The 22298-nt window shown below is 41.0% G+C and overlaps 1 protein-coding gene across 1 annotated transcript in view; it reads left to right on the forward strand.

Annotated features, from left to right (window-relative positions):
• The window catches only part of BTG3 (BTG anti-proliferation factor 3), a 53406-nt gene that overhangs the window by 25367 nt on the left and 5741 nt on the right, over positions 1 to 22298 (forward strand). The window contains exons 2-3 of the mRNA XM_089657380.1: positions 1845 to 2087; positions 4738 to 4875. Coding sequence (XP_089513506.1) covers positions 1915 to 2087; positions 4738 to 4875 — 311 coding nt within the window. The 5' untranslated portion in view covers positions 1845 to 1914. The remainder of the gene's footprint in view (positions 1 to 1844; positions 2088 to 4737; positions 4876 to 22298) is intronic.

A 22298-nucleotide genomic window follows, 5' to 3' on the forward strand; every position in this document is an offset into this window, starting at 1 on the left:
TTATTCTTAAAAATTACAGGCCTACAATAAAAAAAACTACATATTTCCATGCAAACAAATGTACCGCTTTGACCACAGCAATACTGATATAATCAGACCGCTAGGGAGGTTAAAGTGGTTGTAAAGGCTCAAGGATTTTCACCTTGTATTCTATGCATAAAGGTAAAATACCTTCTCTGTGCAGCAGGCCAACCAATACTTAAGCCTCATCGCAATTTAGTGATGTGCTCAAGAGCCTCAGCTCTCTGGGGACTCTCCCTCTTCATTGGCTGAGGCAACAGTGTAAGCCATTGGCTTCTGCTGCATCAATCAAAGTCAGTAAGTCAATGAGGAGCGGGGGGGGGGGGAGCCTAGTCAATTCTGTGTCTGAATGGACACGCAGAGCAGCGGCTTGGGAGCCCCCATAGCAAGCTGCTTGCTTTGGGGACACTAGGCAGAAGGGAGGGGCCAGGAGCACTGGCAGGGGACTGGAGAGGAGGAGGATTGGGGCTGCTCTGTGCAAAACAATTGGACAGAGCGGGGAAGTATGTTTATAATTAACGTGTTCGTTATACCCTTTGATAGTACCCCTACATTGAAAAATGACGCTCTCTCAAAACAACTGTTTTCTATTCACCACTCCAAGTGTAGGAGATTGGAGATGGCACACTGTGCGAGTGCCTTCAGGCTTCATGGATAGTATGTGGCTCATTTTTAAGTCTGTTGCTAGGTAGGAAAACCTTCACTGGCAGGGCTGCCTACACAGTGTGTAGTTTGTACATTTTCCATTTCAGACATTTGTGTAGCACACAAACGTAATCTACATAAACCTTTAAAGGTACTCTTTAGTAGTATTTTTAAAAAGTAAAAGTGAGCCATGGAATGCATAGAGGAAACATAACCTACCTTTTTAGAAATTGAGTTTTTAATCTGGGTATAGATGTAGTGAGCTGGGACACCCTCTTGTATGTTGTACTGTTTTACAGATGCACACTATTTGCTACTAAATTGATAGAGCTAAGCAAGCAACATCGCTGTCATCACTTCCAGAAATCTGTAAAGCTCTCGTGTGCACACAGACTTTTGTGGTGTTTCCTGTGCAGATAAACACAGGATATTTTTCCATTGTCCCATTCTTTGATCACCGGCTGAAATACGTCACACTTTTTTTTTTTTTTTTTTTATCCCTGAGCCAAAAAAAGGTATTGGCAGTATGAATTTTTCTAGCAGGTGGAAATAGGAACCAGCTGGATGGTCCTGAATTTTTTTTTTTTTTTTTTTTGCCTCGATTTTAAAAGCAAATTAATTTGCTGGATAATTCTGTGTTGATGCTTCAAGGATTCCATATTTTTTTTTTCCCTCCCCCGAGATCCTTTTGGGAAGTAGTTTGGGCACCTTTGGATCCAGTTTATTGGTAAAGGAAGGGAAAGCTGCACTGATGGCTGCAATCGTGGACTTGTCGTTGGACAGAAGCATGTATGTAATAATCAATGGGATGTGGGTGCAAGGGACAGGATCACTGGGCGTAGGCCCTATTCTAGGTTGGAGATTAGGGCACTCTTTCTGCATCTTGTACGGTAGATCCGCAATAATGTTAGCATGATTATTATTATTAATCCCTGAAGTATAATTTTTTAATTACACGAAAACTCCCTAAAAACTGAATCGCTTTGCTGTGCAAAACCTGGGCCTGCCTGCTTTCTTTCTTCCCATACATGACTAAGTAGCTTGAAAATGGTGGCATGTGTGAAAGCTAATGCGGTATAAGCCAAGGCATGCCTCAAAACGTCTTTCCATGCAAGTCTTCACATTTATGAATGTGTGATTGTAGTGTAATAATGGTCTGCTTTTTTGTTTTCTTTCAGATCCTTGCAACAGTCACATTTTTATTTTTTTTTTACTTTTTGTCTTTTACTTTCTTGTGTGTGGTTAAAGATGAAGAACGAAATTTCTGCTGCCGTATTTTTTCTGTCAAAGCTATTAAAAAATAACAGAAATTTAAGTAAGGAGGATATTGAGACATTTTGTGACGAACTGAGCAGAATTCTGTATGACAAGTATGTCAATCACTGGTATCAAGAAACGCCAACAAAAGGACAAGCATATAGGTATGTGAATAACTGTAACAAACGGGCTAACTGGCCCCTGAATGCATCTACAACTGGTTTTTGTATTGCTTGGCTTTAGACGGGTTAATAAAGAAGTTGTGAACATGCTATATTTATAGACCTTTTCTAATGCAGTTGTAACTATGCAGCTACCACTACTGGATTTTCTTAGTTTCAGAATTTATTCTTTCTTACTTTTTTTTTTTTGCAAGGTTAAAAAGTTGTCTTGTGACCATCCAATTCTTCTGATAGTGGTGGGTGGGGTTACAGGACACTGTGCAGACACACTGCATTCTTGTGTTCCATAGTCTGTTCAGTCCAGGCAAGATGCAGGCTGTGCTTGAGCGAGAAGCGTATACAGAAGATGCAGGCTGTGCTTGAGCGAGAAGCGTATACAGAAGATGCAGGCTGTGCTTGAGCGAGAAGCGTATACAGAAGATGCAGGCTGTGATTGGGAGAGGTTATGTCCCAGAGGCAGATTGTGATTGGTCACGGGTGTGGTGGCTGAATAAAACTACCCAATATGGCATGCTTTGTGTCTGCACAGTGTCCTGTAATTCTAAATGACCAGCCAAAGGGTGAAAAATGACCACGTTAACACAGATCGGCTTCTGTGGTTTGTGTGGTTAGTTTAAGAGGAAGAAGGGTGACTGGCAGGTACTTCAAATAGAAGAAGTTCATGAAAAGAATGACTGACTTATACAATACACATACATTGAAAAATCTGTAAATATTTAGGGTAAGATAAACGTTAAAGCTGAATCAATGCACACATCTAAATGCCAGATGGAAATACATATGTGATGAACTGTTTTGTATTTCTGCTCATCCATTACGATTTATATTGTCATGTAACCCCGCATATCCAGGTGAATGATAGTTTTGTTAGGTCGCCACTGTATTCCTAACACATTCTTCAATGGTTTCCACCGCTAGCCTGCTGATTGGATAGTGAAGAAGCAGAATGAGAATCTCTTAAACTGGCTATAGATGGTTCAAATCCTGGCTGGGACTGGTCAAGATTTGATCCATCAATGGGTAGGCTGACTGTACCCAAGTCAGTCCATCGATTTCACTTGGCTACAAACATACTGTAATTGCATTTTTAGCGTGCAATAACTACCTGCTGCTATAGCCACTAATGGTAATCATTTATCAGGGCATTTATCAGGTGCTAAAGGGGTGTAGCCACATATTAATACTAGAAATCCCAGAGGAACTCTCAGCACACTAATTACCCATTCCAGCAAATGTTGCAATAAAAATAGTGATTTTAGTTCACATATATTGAAATACATGTTAAACTGGCCAGCTGCATCAAAGTAATCCCTCTATGGCCAGACTTACTCTGGTCTGCCAACACAAATGCTACTGTAGACACAATTCCAACCTGGGGGAGAGATACTAGGTTTAGGTCTGGCTACTGACCTACTATGCAATAGAAACAAGATATACAGTTGTGCTCAAAAGTTTGCATACCCTGGCAAAAATTGTGAAATTTTGGCATTGATATTGAAAATGACTGATCATGCCAAAAATGCTCTTTTTATTGAAGGATGATGATCATATGAAGCCATTTATTAAATAGTTGTTTGGCTCCTTTTTTAAATCATAATGATAATAGAAGTCGCCCAAATGGCCATGATCAAAAGTTTACATACTCTGGAATGTTTGGCCTTGGTGCAGACACACACGGGTTAAAATGCCAGTTAGAAGTTAATGTCTCACATCTGTGGCTTTTTAAATTGCAATTAGTGTCAGTGTATAAATAGTCAATTAGTTTGTTAGCTCTTTTGTGGAAGCACTGTCTAGGCTAGATACTGAGCCATGGGGATCAGAAAAGAACTGTCAGAAGCCCTGCGTAACAAGGCAATGGAACTTTTATAAAGATGGAAAAGGACATAAAAATCAGCCAGCCAATCAGTACTGTTATATAACCTATTAAGAAGTGGAAAGTTCGGGGATTTCTTCATACCGAGCCAAGGTCAGGTAGACCAAAAAAGATTGCAGCCATAACTGACAGAAGAATTGTCCGGGACTCAAAGAAAAACCCACAGGCAACCTCAAAAGAAATACAGGCTGCTCTGGAAAAAGATGGTGTGGTTGTTTTTAAGGAGTACAATACAGTTATACTTGAACAAAAATGAGCTATTTGGTTGGGGTGCCAGAAAGAAGCTTTTACTGCACCAATGCCACAGAAAATCCCAGTTACAATATGCCTGACAACACCTTGACACCTTGACATGCCTATCCAGGCCTTTTTGTGTCATTGATGCACAGATACCGCTTCCAAGTTGACTTCCATGTGGGTGCACAGCCCTGAATGCATGCGGTCTACATTCTGGGCCATGCACCCTCCCAGATGTCAAATTGGGAGTTTGTCAATTGGCAATTGGGAGTTTGTCACTGCAACCGCTGAGTACCTATAGACATTTAATGGGACTGCTTGCTCATCGATGGACAAAACACTTGTGCATCCTCATGCGGGTAAACATGGCGAGTGTATGCTGTAGTACGTTCTGTGAGTGAAGCCGGTTACTCACTGTAGGCTAATTTTATGTACTGAGAATGTAACTAAAAACTCCTGTTGGCAGTGCATCTAATACATGTAAAGTAATTCCTTTTTTTTTCCTCCCTTCCTTTTTCTAAGATGTATCCGTGTGAACCGATATCAGGGTGTTGATCCAGACCTCCAGAAGGCTTGTTTCAACAGTGGTTTAATTTATGAAGACTTGGGCTTACCCAAAGAAATGACATTATGGGTGGATCCATATGAAGTCTGTTGCAGGTAATCAATGTAAGATGGCCATAGATCTCCAAAAGTATTTGAATGCTCAAGCACAAATCTGACAGTCCCTGAGTTCTCTTGTTCATCTTTAGCCATACAAAAGGGATGCTCTGGTTGTCCAAGCATTTCTTTAGTTTGTGAAGGATGGAGAGGTATTAGCAGATCAATGATATTGCCTTGGCAAAGTGTTGTGTTTTTTTTCTTGTTTTTTTTTAACAGATGTGTCTTGAAATAATCAGTGTCAGCTGCCCTCAGTAATTCAAACTGCAGGTCTGTACTTCTGTGTCCTCCTAATGACCTATATGGGTCAGCGGGATATGCTAGTGTCAGACTTGGAGGCATGAGAGGTAAATATGAGCGCTCTTCTTTGGAGGGGTCATTTTGACTTCAAATGCATCCTCGTGATGGTTGCTGTAAAAATTATTTACATACACTAGGCTCTGTCTACAAAACTAAAGCCAGCCATAGATGAGTCAAAAACCAAACGTAATGGCGCTCAGAAAAAGTACCTGATAGGATTGTGCCATCATTTGTTTGTCTTTCCAAAACAAAACACCCAGCATGTTGGATCAGGCACTTTCGACTGCTTGTGAAAATTGCATGTTGCAGCTGGCACACTAATGATGCAATAAATGAACGATTTCAACAATCAACACAAATTTTGTTCGGTTTTCGAATTCTCTATGGTGGGCTTAACATAAGGAACAAGGATACTTATTTTCAAAAAGTGAGTTATTTTTGTCTGAGTCCAATGAGAGGTGAAAATTGGGCACATGGCTAAAATAAAGATCATTATCATGGTATTAAAGCTTTGTGAATTGAGCCTATAGGATCATTTGCATTAAACAGATCTCATTTCCCCTTATTGTAAAATTGATTGAATGGGATTTGTGTCATTCTTTTTCAGAAAATGAGAAATTACAGTACTTCTAATATTAAAAAAAAAAAAAAAAAAAAACTTTCATTATTGCCCTTTTGAAAGTAGCAAATCTGGCCATTTGAATCAGGGCGGACTATAAAATAAACTGCCAGCCTTCATTAAACCTTTCTACTAGCAAACACACTCACAAAATCAGTTGGTTACTTTCCTCAGTTATATATGACTTTCAAAATCCCATGGCTTGGTCCACCCCGTAAAACCTTCTGTACTATTTACCAATATATTGCCCACCAATGACTTCTACAAAAGGTCTTGCACATGCACTTTGAGATCTTGTGTGGTTTGTGTGTTCTGTGTGGGGGCAGGGGAATTATTTAACTTCCCCAACATTTTTGGAGACTTTGCACTTTACCAATTGATAGCTTTCTAGAAGGCACTGAAGACTTAGTCTTCCAAGTGGAAAGCTGAAAGTCACTGGCTACTTTGGCAGTGCTTCGAAATGGGTAGAAGTGAAAAAAAAAAACTAAATTGGAACTTTTGTTAGAAATTAAGTCGTCCTAGATCACTTCAGGCTGGCCCCTTTTGCAGGTATAGCTATGTAAAACATGAATAAGTGCCTATACTGTTTAAAAATCCAGTCATTTTCCATCTCGCCTAGCTCTGCGCATGTTCAGTTGCTCTGGTCTTTTTGGTACAAAAAAAAAAATCTGCTGACGGCCTAAAAATTTACTGCTGCTCAAGGGCTCTGGTTTTCAGCAAAATGGCAGCCTCCATCAAGAAGGAACAGGAGCAATACTGGAGGCAATTTTCAGCATGCACTAAATTTGGTAGCATATTTATTAATGTCGAATGTATGTTCCTTGCTAAAGAACATTTTTTTGATCAGGTTGTTATGGGTAAAGTTTCACTTTTAAGTTAATTTTAAGAAGAAAAAAAAGGGACTTTTAGATGTGTACAATGTTTACTATTGAAAATGAAAAGTTGCTTGCATCTCTGCTTTTACTGCTTAGGGGGAAAGATCTGCCTGCAGCATAAGCAAGGTCTGCTTATTAACCTTTCTCTCTCCTCATGGCAAAACTTTGTAAGCCAAAAAAAATCTGTAAACATGCTTTCCTTTCTGCCACCTGCATGGGGTGATGTTATGCCCCTTCTGACAAGATCTTGGAGAATGCCAGGGAGCCCAAATTGCCCTGGATACTATTATTATTATACAATATTTATATAGCGCCAAAGGGTTTGCTCAGCGCTGTACAATAGCAAGGAGGACAGAACATGAGACAAGACAGTAACAATACAATACACGAGGGGTTCAAGGGCCCTGGTCTTTCGAGCTTACTATCTAGGGGGAGGGGAAAGTGGTACAGGAGGAAATGGCTATAGGGGCTGGAGTGGTGGGAGGAGTGGAGGAGGTCAGTTGTTAGGTGAGGGTGGGGTAGGCTTCCCTGAAGAGCTGGGTTTTCAGGGTGCGCCTGAAGGTGAGGAGGGTAGGTGACAGTCTGATGGATTGGGGTAGGGAGTTCCATAGGATGGGGGAAGTCCTGGAGAAGTCCTGCAATCAGGCATGGGAGGAGGAGACCAGGGAGCTAGAGAGTAGGAGGTCCTGTGAGGAGCGAAGGGCACGGGTAGGGTGGTATTTGGGTATCAGGTCGGTTAGGAAGTTTGGGGCGGCGTTGTGAATGGCTTTGTAGGTCAGAGTTAGCAGTTTGAATTTGATGCGCTGGGCAATCGGGAGCCAGTGGAGGGAATGGCAGAGGGGGGTGGCGGATGTGGGGTGGATGAGTCTCGCCGCTGAGTTCAGGATCGACTGGAGTGGGGATAGCGTTTGTTTGGGTAGGCCAGTGAGAAGGGAGTTGCAGTAGTCCAGGCATGAGATGAGGGAGTGTAAGAGCTGTTTTAGGAGTGTCTGGGGTGAGGAATGTACGTATCTTGGAGATGTTGCGGAGGTGGAGCCTGCATGACCTTGATAGTAATTGGACGTGAGGTTGGAAGGAAAAGTTTGAGTCCAGGGTGATACCCAGGACTTTGGCATGTGGGGTGGGAGTGGTGGTGGCTTTGTTAGTAGTGATGGAGAGGATGGGGGGGGGGGGAGAGACCAGGAGCTCGGTTTTGGACAGGTTCCATTTGAGGAAATGTAGCGACATCCAGTCTGATATGTCGTTCAGGAGGTGGGCGATGCGGGCGGAGAGTGAGGGGGTGAGATGGGGGGTGGAGAGGTAAATTTTGTGTGTTGCCGGCATAGAGGTGGTAATTTTAAGAAGTGGGAGTGTATTCGTTTGCCAAGGGAGGAGGTGGAGATGGAGAAGAGGAGGGGTCCGAGGACAGAGCCTTGGGGGACCCCAACAGAGAGTGGGAGGTGGCAGTGTTATAGGTGACGCTGAAGGAGCGTTGGGATAGGTAGGAGGAGAACCAGGAGAGAACAGCGTCCCTGATGCCAAGGGAGTGCAGTTTAGTAAGGAGGAGAGGGTGGTCGACTGTGTCGAAGGCTGCGGAGAGGTCAAGGAGCAGGAGGACAGAGTAATGGCCAGTAGCTTTGGCGGTTAGCAGGTCGTTAGTGATTTTAAGTAGGGCGGTTTCGGTGGAGTGTTGGGGACGGAAGCCAGAGATCTTGTTGGAAGGAACACGACACTGCGATTGACAAGCTATGAAGCTAGGGGAAAGGTTAGTATATTTTTAAACACTTTTTTTTTTTTCACCTATGGATTTTGTACACTTTATTTTTTCTTATGGCGAGCACTGTAAATGGGACACATTTGTTTTTTGGTGCAGGGTTTACTCCTGGAGCGTCGGGCTGTGGAGGGGGCAGGAGCAACTGAATCGGGCTCTCGGAGGGACTGAGCCAGCTGCCGGCCCAGGCTTCTGGGCAATTCCTGACCATGTGGTTGGGATCTTTTCAGAGCCTGGACAGGCTCTGTGATGTCAGCTTTAGTCTGCTGTCAGCTGAAAATGGGTCACAGGAGTGTAGAATGAACTGCACTCTTGTGATCCATAGCAGTATAGCCAAAAAAGCTTTGGCTATATTTCTGTTTTTAAGAGGCTTGTTACCACCCAAAGGCAGGGCACCAAGTGAATTTAAATACATTATCCACTCGGTCTATCTCAAGCTAAGTTTTGGGGAAAATTCCTTGTCAGAGTGCCCTTGGAAAGTAAACCGTATTTGCCTTTTTAGTAAATCAACAACAATGTATCCGTGGAAGCTGTTAACAGAAACTGTCAAAGTGAAACTTCACTCTCTCAATCAACATTGGCTATTTTTAATACTTGTGCTACTAGCATTAGCAAATCGGAAAGTATATCACATTTACTTAAACTTTTTTTACATTTCTTCAATTACTTCCTGGTTTCCTGCCTAGGAAAATGTCATACCATCCCAGCAGTCTTCAGGAAGGGAGAGAAGGTTATCAGCTCAGCCAATGCCTGAGCGAAGGGCAGATGGATTCTAGGAAGTAAATACATGAATCATCTGCCCTTACTCAAGATGGTCACTGCCAGAAATGCTATGTTGTGTATTTTATTTTTTTCTCAACAAAATTAAAGCATGGAGACATGGATGGGGGAGTTTGCTTTGAATATTAACTATGAATTAAATGGGAGCCTAAACATGGCGCCGAGAGGGTGCTCGTGGTGAGAGCACCGAAACACCTGAGCCCCTGTGACCCAACAGAGACTGACATGCCAGGGGGGGATATGAAGTAAAGGAAAACCTACCCGCAGTGCTGTCCCGGAGTGCCCGGACTGCAGGAGGATCAGTGAGCCGAAGAAGCGGAGGAGAGAGAACGGAGTGCTGGAGGTCGGTCTGTGGAGAAGGTGATCTCGTGAGAGAGAGCGGGGGATGCTGGGAGGTCATTCGGCTGCTGTTGCAGACAGTGAGAGGGAGGCTGCCAGTGGCTGACAGGGAGAGTGTACTCACTGGTCCACAGAGAGACCTTGGAATCGGAGACCCACAGAGGGTGACCCCCTGAGGAGACAAGTGACCACCACCGAGGAAAACCGCTACTACTGTATTCCAGGGAATATCCCAGAGAAGAAGGAACATTTAGAGGCTGGAAAGGATGAAATGGAGAAGACACAAGCAGCAGTTGGTGAGTCCGAAACTAAAATGAAATCGGTTTTGTGGTCTTTTTGGGGGGTCTCCTGAGGGGTACAGGAGAGAGAGAGAAGAGGGGGGGGGGAAAAAAGGAAACGCTGATATGCTGGGAAAGGAGATAGAAAAAAGGTAAGGACGGAATTGACAGATGATTATATAACATTATTTCTTTGATTTTGGACAATGGACTAGGAGAATATTATCTATAAATACAATCTAACACATAGAAGAATATTATCTATTTTTTTTGAAAACGTCTGAAAATTTTCAAGGACAGTAAAAATATACTATAAACATGAAAGGTAAAGCCGGGAAAGGAGGGAATAAAAAATCCCAAGCAAGTACAATCAAAAAGTATATGCCCTCACAGGAAAAAAAATGCAGAGGGCCAAACCCCTGAAAGACAACAGGGGGTAAAAGGAAGAGGGAAGATGAAAACCAGCATCGGGGATTGCTCTAGGTTGTCTATGGGACTATCTACTATGAATCAAGGTGAAGATACAGAAAGAGAGAGAGTTATTGAAAAAGAGGTGGAACAAGCAAATGAAGTACAAATGATTACTAAACCTGAGATGGCAGAAATGTTTTAAAAATTAGAGCGGTCTATAAAGCGAGCTATCAGTAATACATAAAGACACAGGGCAAATGTTGATATGGGTGGAAAAAACCTGAGGAAAAAGTGAATAAACCTACTCTGGTAATATCTACTTTAGGCAAACCGCTCGTGGAGGCACGAAAGGAGCAAAGGAGACTGCTATATAAAATAGAAGATCAAGAAAATAGAGATATGAGGAGCAACCTGAGAATACATGGTTTACCCGAGATACCGCAAGGAGAAGATCTGGAGCAAATCATAAGGAAAATGTTTAATACAATTTTGGGCAGGCCTGCTACAAAGTATCTGAAGATAGAATAGGAAGATCTCAGGGAACCGTGAGTGGAAAACAGATGTAGTTGTAGGATTTCACTTTTATACAGATAGAGCGGATTTATGGAAGAAGATAAGAGGTTTCCAGTAATAAAATACAAAGACACAAATTTACAGATTTTTGCAGAAACATTGGCCAGAAGGAAACTGCTAAAACCATTACTAGATCAAATGAAAAAAACAATGTACGTTTATAACTGGGGTTTTCCCGCATGTCTAATAAGATGGAAAGATGGCTGTTCCGCAAGACTGAGGTTCCCTGAAGATTTGAAAGCTTTTTTAGAGAGACTGGAAATACAGAAAATAGACATTCCAGGATGGGAATTGGGGGTAGAGGAGAACCAGAGAATAGAAAATTAGAAGTGGCAGTCAGGGGAAGGGAGAATTGGGGTGGGAATAGGGGGAGAGAGGATGAGGGGGGATGCAGGATTGCGAGAGGATCTACCAAGATGCATTCCCTTTTTTTTTTTTTTTTTTTTTTTTTTTTTTTTCCTTCCCTCTTTAAGAGGTGGGAAACAGGAGGCTATATGGTTAACTAGACACACTTCAGGTGGTGGGAGTGTGGTCTAGGAGAGCGGACGTGGTTAGTCTAGCCTCAACACCGAATCTCTAGGGTGGTTCAAGGACCACAAATGATTCAGAGGCAAGTTAGGATCTTGGGGGATATAGGTGGGGGGAAGTAGGATACGGAAGGGAAGGTGGGGAGGGGAAAGGGGTAGGAGTTGGCACAAAGTCCCTTAGGAGGAAAGCATGTTATCCCAAGGGAATGGAATATGTATATCAGAAATGGAGGTGGTTAGTTTTGTAACCTATAATGTTAAAGGGCTGATTAGCCCAGGGAAAAGGCATAGGATTCTTAATGAATTTACAACAGCGATCTATTGCAGTGAAATTTCTACAGGAAACCCATTTATCACAGGAAACAAATATAAGGCTGTACTCTCAATATTACCCAACTTGGTATTATGCAGATACACCTACTAAACATGCAAAGGGGGCGGCTGTTGGAATAGCAAGTTATGTAAGATTTGAATTGAAAGAATGGTGGATCCTGAGGGGCGATTTTTTTTTTTTTTTTTTTTTTTTTTTTTTGAAAGGGAAATTACAAGGAGTAGAGTGTACATTAATAAATATTGCCTGACTGGAAATCTTGTGCCCTACTTGAAAAAAATATTGAAAAAGGTGATGGATTTCAAACCGGGCAAATTAATTGTGGCAGGAGATTTTAATTTTTGTATGGAATCGCAGATAGATATGTCGCATAGGCAGAGAGAGGGAGAAAGTTGTTTGAAATCTATAAGGAAAATGTTATGCCAAAATAGTAGATATTTTGGAGGGTGAAGCACCTCAGAAATAGAGATTATACATTCTACTCTCCAGCACATGCGATGTGCTCAAGATTGGATTATATATTGATAGAGCATAGGCTTATGGAGGCGGTTGTTAAAATAAATATAGAAGTTATAACTTTATCAGATCATGCTCCTGTCACGATGAAATTACTATGGGGAAAAGAGCAGGACAAGGTAATATCTGGAAATTAAATGAAACACTCCTTCAGAATCATGAGATCGAATTAAGAATAAGAGATCAAACAATATTTTGAAAGAAATGAGACTGAAGGAGTATCGATGGCCATGGTATGGGAAGCATATTTCAGGGGAATTCTGATTTGCGATTTGGAGTAAAGAAAAAAAAAAAAAGATTGGAAAAAGAAAATTATTATGCTCTTAAGGGAATTTTTATGAATTTGAGCAGGTACATAAAGAGGATAATAAGAGTTACAACAGAGTATAAGTAGTAAGAGAGGAAATATGTAATTTAATGGAGGAAGAAACAATGAGAACATTTAATATGATGGCAAGAGAGATCAGTGGGGAGATAAAACAGGAAAATACTTAATGAGAGCATTGAGGAAAAAGAAAACCAGAAATTATGTTAAGATCAAAAGTGAAAATGGGGAAGTAGTTTACTCAACCACTGATATAACTAAAGTATTTAAAAAAAATATTATAGTAAATTATATGATGTTAAACTGAAGCAATCAAACGAAGAAGAGGTAAGAATTGGAGACAGACATTCCTGAAAGAAGCGGGGTTACTGAGAGTTGAAAATAGATTAATCTCCCTAGAAAAACTGATAACGGAGGAGGAAATCCAGGTGGCTTTGAAAAGCACAGTGGCGGGGAGGAGCCCCGGGCCAGATAGGTACACAGTGAGATATTATTATAAAAAATTTAAAGAACAATTTAGTCCCTAAGTTATATGCGAATGCACTGGGAGAGGGAATGGAAATGAGAGAGGAATCACTAAAGGCGTATATTTCAATAATTCAGAAAGTGGGAAAAGATAGAACTCAATGTGCCAGTTATAGGCCCATCTCATTGTTAAATATAGATACTAAGATATATGCAGAGGTACTGGCAAATAGGCTGAAAAACCTAATGCTGGACTGGGTCCATCTGGACCAGGTGGGTTTTGTCCCAGGTAGTGAAGGAAGAGACAATGGGTTGAGATCATTACTCCTAATACAAAAAAGTAATATCAGAACCGGATGTTTTTCCCTTTTATCAGCAGATGCAGAGAAAGCTTTTGATAGGGTAGATTGGGATTTTGTTAGATACACTGGAAGTTTTGAGAGTTGGGCCTAGGATGAAAGCGTGGATAGGAAAGCTATATAGTTGTCAATCAGCAGCAGTGAAGGTCAATGGATCGGTGTCGGGGTTTTTCAGGATGAAAAATGGGATAAGACAAGGGTGTCCTTTTGCCAATGTTTTTTCTGTCTTTGGAATCTCTCCTAGCAACAATATGTTCTATTTCCCCTTTATATCAATGCTGTTCCTTAAAGTGGCAGCATACGCGGATGATAGGCTATTTTATGTGAGGAACCCTAGGATGACATTACCCAACTTGATGAAAATAATGAAATATTATGGAGAACTGTCAAATTTTAAAAATAAACCTGTAAAATCTGAGATGTTAATTATCAGTGTTCCATTAACAGGAAAGAAGGCATTGTCTGGAGAATTCCCATTTTTTTAATGCACTAAAGAAAAGTTGGGTGAATATTGAAAGGATTTTAAGTGGGGTACAGTTGAATAGGATAGTATGGTTGCCGCACCAATATTGCAATTTAGCAGAAAACACAAGCACATATACACGAAATGTAATCAGGTTTGGGATATTATTCACAAGCAGAAAAGATGGTAGTTTCATTCTTTATTAATGCCGATGGGAGCTTCAAATTTCTTCCAGGGAAGGAAAATATATCAGGGAAGTGGATAAGAAAAGATGTCAAGTTTAAGGGAGATAATGGAGGGAAAAGTAATATGCTCTTTCCAAGAGTTAAAAAAAAAAAAAAAAACTGTTCTCCAGTTTAGATTAGTGGTGATATTTGCAACTTAGAGGCTTAGGGAGCCTTGAAACAAAATGTCTAAGGACAGTTAAAGATTATTACCCCTTCGAGCAACTGCTTAGTAGAAGTGGATTATAGAAACATGGCACTTCTCGAATATATAAAATTCTTACAAGTGTAGAAATCACTACCCCCCCTATTATGAAGAAATGGGAAGGGGAATAGCACTGGATGAGCAACAGAGAAAGAAAATGTATAGATTGGCATAAGGAGCTATAGACCTGAAAGTAGTAGAAATTAATTATTAATGTTTAGCAAGGTGGTATGTTACACCGACTGCTGCACATAAACAATGAGCAGATAATTCACCTAAATGCTGGAGAGGATGTGAGGAAGAGAGCACTATGGCACATATTTGGTGGGAATGTTGTAAAATACAGAATTACTGAGAGGAGATAATATACCAAATACAGAGGATTACAGGGAAGAGCATATTGAAAGATCCTGGTACTTGTTTATTTCATAAAACCGAGAATATAGTCGGGAAATATAAAAACTTAGTGGAATTCCATCTTATAAACGCTGTAAAAGTAAGATTCCTAAATTTTGGCAGAAACAAGAAGTACCGAAAATAAATTACTGGATAAGCAAGAAGGATTACGTTTATAGGATGGAAGAACTCCGACATCTGGAGGAGGATACAATTGAGAAATTTCGGGAGAGGTGGAAGAAATTGGATATTTATAGAAATTTATATAAGGCAGGAGAATAAAGCATTGAAAGGAAGAAAGGGGAAAAAAAAATATAAAGAGAAAATCGAAAGAACGGGACTTGAGTGGGTATGTTGTATCCTAGATAGCACATTGTATGTCATTTGCATGGACTTACTAATACCTTTTTTTGTGCTTCCTCTTGAAATTCATTAACAATTTATTGTTACAATTTTTTTTTTTTTTTTTTTTGATTTTCTGTTACAAAGAAAGTCCAAAGATATCCTGTGAAATAGGAGCTCTTCTAAGCAGTGTTTGCATCTCAGCAGGCCATAAAACATGACCACAGAGAGGAATCAGAAAAGCAACATCCCATTCTGTGTCATTCATTTTCTGCCTACGAGACTAACAGGAAGATGTGGAAGAAAAGCAAAAAATTAAGATCCACGTATATTCTCTTGTGCTCCTCAGCAGGTTTTGAGCTAGAGGGGAGAAATTCTGTTTCTATGACGCAATAGAACCTTTATCTACTAAGCTGTGCTATTATAGGCAGCCTGATACTGACCGTTTTAAGATTATCGGATTCTTTATCCCATATTCGTAATATTGGAAAATCAGTACTTGAAGACATCTGTGAAGGGATAAAAAGTTCCACATATTTTAAAGTACGTTGCTATGGTATTTTGGTGTAAATCTAGAGGCTGCAGAGTAGAGGAAAGGTTCAAAGTATCTCTACCTCTGTCACTCTTGTACAGGAATCATAGCAGGCCCTTGTGCTTCAGCATTGTGTTGTGATGTGGACAAATATCTCTTCCTTTTTGTTCTTGTTTGAGTTATTGGTTGTTCCATGAAGGGACTTAATCTGTACAGTCTCCTTTTAGCTTTACTAAAACTAGGCAAGCTCGGCCATATATGGATTGAAATTCAGCCAGTTCAGTAGGGAGCGGCCAAGTTTCAATCCATGTATAGGCACTGAGGTTGTACAGAAGTAAATCTAATGTTCAATTTCTATACAACAGCACTATTGGGTTTTCCCCGCTCGATCAGTGCTACACGCTATAGCCCGCAATGCCAATCTGTATATTCTAGCGGCATCAAAGTCTCCCAGATATCTGAATGATACCTTAACAGTGAGAATTCCCCCATCCACACACAAGTTAGCAGGTGGAATGAAAAAATTGTGTGTAGGCTGCCTAATATGAAGACCAACCTATGTGGGGGGAGCAGCTTCCTAAGGGGGCACTTGTGCAGGCTTGTTCCTGAGCAGTCTTGTCTGTGTTTGTTGATAGACTGGGCAGCTCAGCCCTGCTCCCCATCACAGCATTTGACAGCAGCAGTAGCCAATGGATCCTGCTTATCTATCTGCTCAAAAGAGGAAGGACAGAGCTGGAAGAGCCTTGGCTCTCATGCACAGTACTGGATCATGAATGGGTTCAGGTAAGTAAAGGGGAGGATTCTGTTACACAGAAGGCTTTTTTAGTTTAATGCATAGAATGTATTAAAAGAAAAAAACAAAACCTTTTAGGCTTTAGAACCACTTTAAAGCTGGCCATCAATGGTAAGTTGAATCGCTGTACGAGCTGGCTAAACAAACAAAAAAAAAAATTCCTCCATTCACACAGTGAATTGAAGAGTCCCCTAATTACCGGTCCCTTCTGGATCAGCCAAATTTCAGTTTGTGTATGGCCATCCTTAATCCTAACACAGACACTAAATCAAGTCTATACAATGCTTAGTAGCCGGTCTACTACAATTGGCTTGCACAATTTTCTAAATCTGACCTGTCCCATTTTTAAGGCACAAGTTTGACCATACATTGGTAGAATCAGTGACAGTGTTTAGAGTGCAGTAGTACATGGAAGCCACCAAAACCACAGCTCTGTTTTGCCACAGTATACGCCACCAGGCAAGCTGTGTGGATAATGTATAGGTGGGACTTCAATCACGTTTTGTAGAAAAGGACTTGTGACTTTACCTATTTGCTTACAGGTTGCAGGTTCATGTTTCAGAAGCCAGTAAAACAGCCTGGCAACCATTTTTTTCCTGAGGAGGTCAAAAAAGGCATTCCCCATACTTCATGACAGGCATAGTTTTAATAGTTTAGGTGATAGTCAGACACTGCAAGTGTTGAGATAGCATTACATAAGATCCCTTTTTTAGGCTTCATTCAGATGGGCGATCAGACCCATCCTTTGAGCTGCTATGTGTGAAACCACCTTGGAACTGCATGTCGGCAGTCCATAGAAGTGAATGCAGACACAGCATCTGCACAGATAGTCGCATGTCAAAATGTGACATGCAAGCAGGAGCAGCTGCACATACTCCTCACATGTCATATTTTAACATATGACAGTGTCTATGTAGCCTCTGAATCTTCACTTCTATGGGCTCTGAGGTGGATTCATACACAGCAGATGGATTGAAATTCGGCTGGTGTCTGCAGAACTGGACAAATTCCTATCCATCTATGGCTGGATTCAGAGCAATCCTATCCTCGCTTCCCAACCTGCAGGCAATTACACCAGAGAGGAAATGAGGGAAAATCTGCATAGCATCCTCCTACTCTACTAATGAAAAACAGTATTTTTCAGTCTTTCTTGCTGTTGCTGTGTGGCTGTCACTGTAAAACGTTATCAGCAGGATGAGTGAGGACAAATCTCTAAAACAGCCTTTTTATAGCTGTAAAAGGTAGACGGGTTCTAATTATTCTGCACTCAATACTAAATGAACATTTTGGATGGACATACACTTTAAGAGAGTCCTCTGTTTTTAGCTTGCAGTATACTCTAATGCTGCACTAAAGCTTTGGTTTCCTGCTTTCTGGGTAAACCAGGGAGTCATCTGCTGGGACATTTAGTTCTGAGGTTGCTAGAAAATTGAGTCCATTTTCATTTAAACATGCATCCTTATAGTCTGTTTCTGGGGAAATGGCTGTTTTGGTACACGCTGTTTTGCTTGTCTGGCTCAGCCTCCTCTATCTGGAACATTGCTCAATCGGGCGCATGTCTCCAAGTCTAATATTCTTGCATGGAAAATTCTGTAATGAGGCACTTACAAAGCCTCATAATGGCAGGATTAAAAAGGTACAGCATGTAACAATGTATTTGGCAGCCACGTTACAAATGCCCACTGGAGTCCAGAGAGTTTGGCCCAGGCAGTAGTTGCATTAAGAAAAAGCTAAATAGTTCTCTTGGTGATAAAAAAAACTGTCTAGATTTAAAGTGGTATTAAAACCAAAATTATTATATTGCAGCTTACCAGTTCTTTGATATGGTGGCTGCATTAGTTTTTTTCTTTTTTAGGCTTCTATTTTCATTGGGTGATCCTGAAAGTAACTGCTACATCTGCAAAATAGTTTGTTCTACAGACTTAAAGGGTTGAGACAAACCATTTTACAAAGACGGGTGCTTACAATGAACAGCATTTTATTTATATAAAACATCCCAAAAGAAACAAAACCGTTGCTGTAACTGCTTAAAAAGAGCTTGGCGCATCTAAATCTGCTAGTGCATCTAGCATCACACACACACACACACCACACCCCCCCTAATGATTGGTGATTGGTAAGCTGCAAAATATTACATTTATGGGATTTACTACCCCATTAAAAAAAGCACCAACGATGCATTGTTACTGTAACAGGGCAGACCCCCCCCCCCGTCTCATTTATTTAGTTCACAAATTCAGTGGATTGTTTTTTGTGGCACTCCCCTCCTACTTCAGTATTCGAAGATAGCCTACCTAATGAATTATCTGTGAAAGTACTTTCCAATATAAAGTGTGTGTGTACAGTTGTGGCCAAAATTATTCAACCCCCAATGCTGTAAAGGGGTTTAGGGACTATAGTGTACATTTGGAATTGTATTCAGAATCAAATCCTACAAGGACGTTGTAACTACCCAAATGCAACTAAAATGACATCAATTGTTTATGTAATACAGTAGTAAATGGTTCTTATGTGGTTTCTTCATTGCCACAATTATTCAACCCCTTAAAGACTACCACTCTGAAGAACAGAGGTTCATACAGGTGCTTTCCATCAGGTATTGAAAACACCTGTGGATGTCACCGAGCAGCAATCAAGCATAATAAGCACCAATTAGGCAGCTTTAAAATGACTGTGATACTCAGCTCCTTCTAGACATTTACTGGTGTGGTTACAAACATGGTGAAGGCAAGAGAATGGTCCAGGAAGACAAGAGAAGAGGTGATTTCTCTTCACAGGAAGGGCAATGGCTATAAGAAGATTGCAAAGATGTTAAACATACCAAGAGACACCTTAGGAAGCATCATTCGCAAATTCAAGGCAAAGGGCACTGTTGAAACGCTACCTGGTCGTGGCAGAAAGAAGATGCTGACTTCGACTGCTGTGCGCTACCTGAAGCGTAGAGTGGAGAGAAGTCCCCGTGTGACTGCTGAGGAACTGAGAAAAGATTTGTCAGATGTGGGTACAGAAGTTTCAGCCCAGACAATAAGACGCACACTGCGTAATGAAGGCCTCCGTGCCAGAACTCCCAGGCGTACCCCCTTGCTGTCTCCAAAGAATAAGAAGAGTCGACTGCAGTATGCCAAAAGCCATGTGGACAAACCACAAAAGTTGTGGGATAGTGTTCTGTGGACTGATGAAACAAAATTAGAACTGTTTGGGCCCATGGATCAACGCTATGTTTGGAGGAGGAAGAACAAGGCCTATGATGAAAAGAACACCTTGCCTACTGTGAAGCATGGTGGAGGGTCAATCATGCTTTGGGGCTGTTTTGCTTCTGCAGGTACAGGGAAGCTTCAGCGTGTGCAAGGTACCATGAATTCTCTTCAGTACCAGGAGATATTGGATGGAAACGTGATGCAGTCCGTCACACACCTGAGGCTTGGGAGACGTTGGACCTTTCAACAGGACAATGATCCCAAGCATACCTCCAAGTCCACTAGAGCATGGTTGCAGAGGAAAGGCTGGAACATTTTGGAGTGGCCATCGCAGTCACCAGACTTAAATCCGATTGAGAACCTCTGGTGGGACTTAAAGAAAGCAGTTGCAGTGCGCAAGCCTAAGAATGTGACTGAACTGGAGGCCTTTGCCCATGAAGAATGGGCGAAGATACCCGTAGATCGCTGCAAGACACTTGTGTCAAGCTATGCTTCACGTTTAAAAGCTGTTATAACTGTAAAAGGATGCTGTACTAAGTACTAAGATTGAATGTCACTTGGGGGTTGAATAAAACTGATAATGCTGTGAGCACAGAAAAGACATTTGTGGTTATTTCATTATAACTGTTATGTTATATTTGTCTGACCTACAAGTGCCTCTTTAATGTAAATGTAAGCAAGATGACTGAATGATCAAAAGCAATGTCAAACTGGCCAAAACACTCAATTTCAGTGGGGGTTGAATAATTTTGGCCACAACTGTATATAATCACAAAATTAATGTATAAAAGAAACCATACAGTGTAATCGACTGCAATAAATCCAGCGCGTTCAAATGGGGGGGGGGGGGAAAAAAACCCAAATATGTAGTTATTCTAGGGGGAAAAAAAAATTGTCAAAGTTCACAATGTGTCCATGTTGCAAAACAAAAAATATATTAGTGTATAAAGATAATAAAAGAACCAACCAATGTGATCACACTTTCTATAAAGTCACACCAAGTGGCGACTTCTCCAAAGAGTGTCACAATCCAGATTCCAACACCATGACACTGGCACTATAGTATCACCCGGTGAACACTAAGTGGCATTGCAGTGCCTCCCATTATTTATATATAGGTGTGTGTATGTATATTTCAAAGATCAGAGGTGAGCAGTTATTCCAGGAGATTCAAAGCCTGCAAGTAGCTGTGATCAGTGAAAGTGAATGCTATGAGTATGAGCTGAGGCTGGAGGCATGGCACCAAATCATGTGCAGTCTTGGGAAATGATCTACATTCAGTTTAGCATGTTTATCCTGTATTACTATGAACGTGCTTAAAAAGAAGGAAACCACATTTAAAGGTGTGTTCAATGTCACTGTATGTTGTATAGGGACCAAGACCAAATAAGGGTGCTTGTACTAGCCATACACTAGTTGAAAAATAGTTTGAACTCGTTTTCAAATAATGAACATTCAGTCGTGAGAACAAACAATATTGTCATTGTGTAATAACCGAAATTTGAACGATAAAGCAATCAATGGACATAAATTAATCAGTTTTTCGATTTTGTCACATATGCGCAGTACGAACAGTTTATGTGGTGTGGTTTTTTAATTTTTTTTGGGATGAAACCCATTAACCTCTTTTAATTTTTTGTCCATTTTTGGCAGAGGTTTTCCAACTTTTTTTTGTTTTGTTTTTTTTTTGTTTTGACTCACAAACGTGAAAACCAATTTTCTGTTTGTGCATATTAAAGTAGAACTGTACTCCCCTCTGATCCAGCGATGCACTATTCGAAGCTCCCTGCCCGGCTGCTCACATATTCGGGCGACTGGCTTCCGGGTCCCAACTGCTGGCCATTGTCATTGACCCCGGTGAGAGTGACATCGCTCATGCACGGAAGTTTTGCCGAATTTGTACAGTGAGCTTTACCTGCGCGACTCACCGTACGGGGGTGAAAAGGTGGGTAGCTTTAGTGGAGAAGAGTGTCTCTTCTGCAATAAAAATCCTGCCTGTCTGCCTTTTTTTTTTTTCTTTTAAATATTTATTTTACCTTAAGTCCCACTTTAACTGGACGAAAAATGAATGAACTGTCCACATGACAGATTTTTGAAAGATTTGTTGTCTAGTTTATGGGCACCTTAAATTTTAATGAACTGTGAAACTGAGTTGGATGTTGCTGGTCTTTTATCCTAAGACAGGGGTAGGCAACCTGCGGCTCTCAATCTGTTGTAGGACTACAAGTTCCATCATGCCTCTGCAAAATTGACAGTTACAGCTATGACTTGCAATGTCTCATGGGAAATCTAGTTCCACAACAGCTAGAGAGCCGCAGGTTGCCTACCCCTGTCCTAGAAGGTGCTTTCATGGGTACTGGTGATTTAACATGAGGCACACCTGAACTAAGCTTGCATTGATTGAGATCTGTTGCTGGTGGGGAGGCAGGCTCTGAAATCTCTGGGCCATGGTTGGGTAAGGTTTGTATTGTATGAGAACATAGCAGCCAATGTGATTGATTTGTTATATATATGTATGTATGTACACACACTTTTTTGAGGATTTTGAACTAACTTGGATCAGCAGGTGACCCTGTGTTCTGAAAATGGAGAAGGGGTTATGTCTCTGTTAATTATCAAAAGTAGGCCTGTTTTGTTAAACTTGGTGGAATTCCTAAGTCCTACTAAATTCTTAGTGTAACAGATGACTTCATAATTCCTTTTACAGACAGAACAATCGTTCTTCCTGCCAACCAGAATTCTGCTCAGGATATGGTCTGCTATTACCAATATATGTGTGGGCAGAATGCGAATGGCGGGGGGGTAAAGAGAACTCCAACTTGG

Source organism: Staurois parvus, unplaced genomic scaffold, assembly GCF_062004578.1.
Source record: "Staurois parvus isolate SC_StPar_1 unplaced genomic scaffold, SC_StPar_1.0 ptg000988l, whole genome shotgun sequence".
Taxonomy (NCBI): Eukaryota; Metazoa; Chordata; class Amphibia; order Anura; family Ranidae; genus Staurois; species Staurois parvus.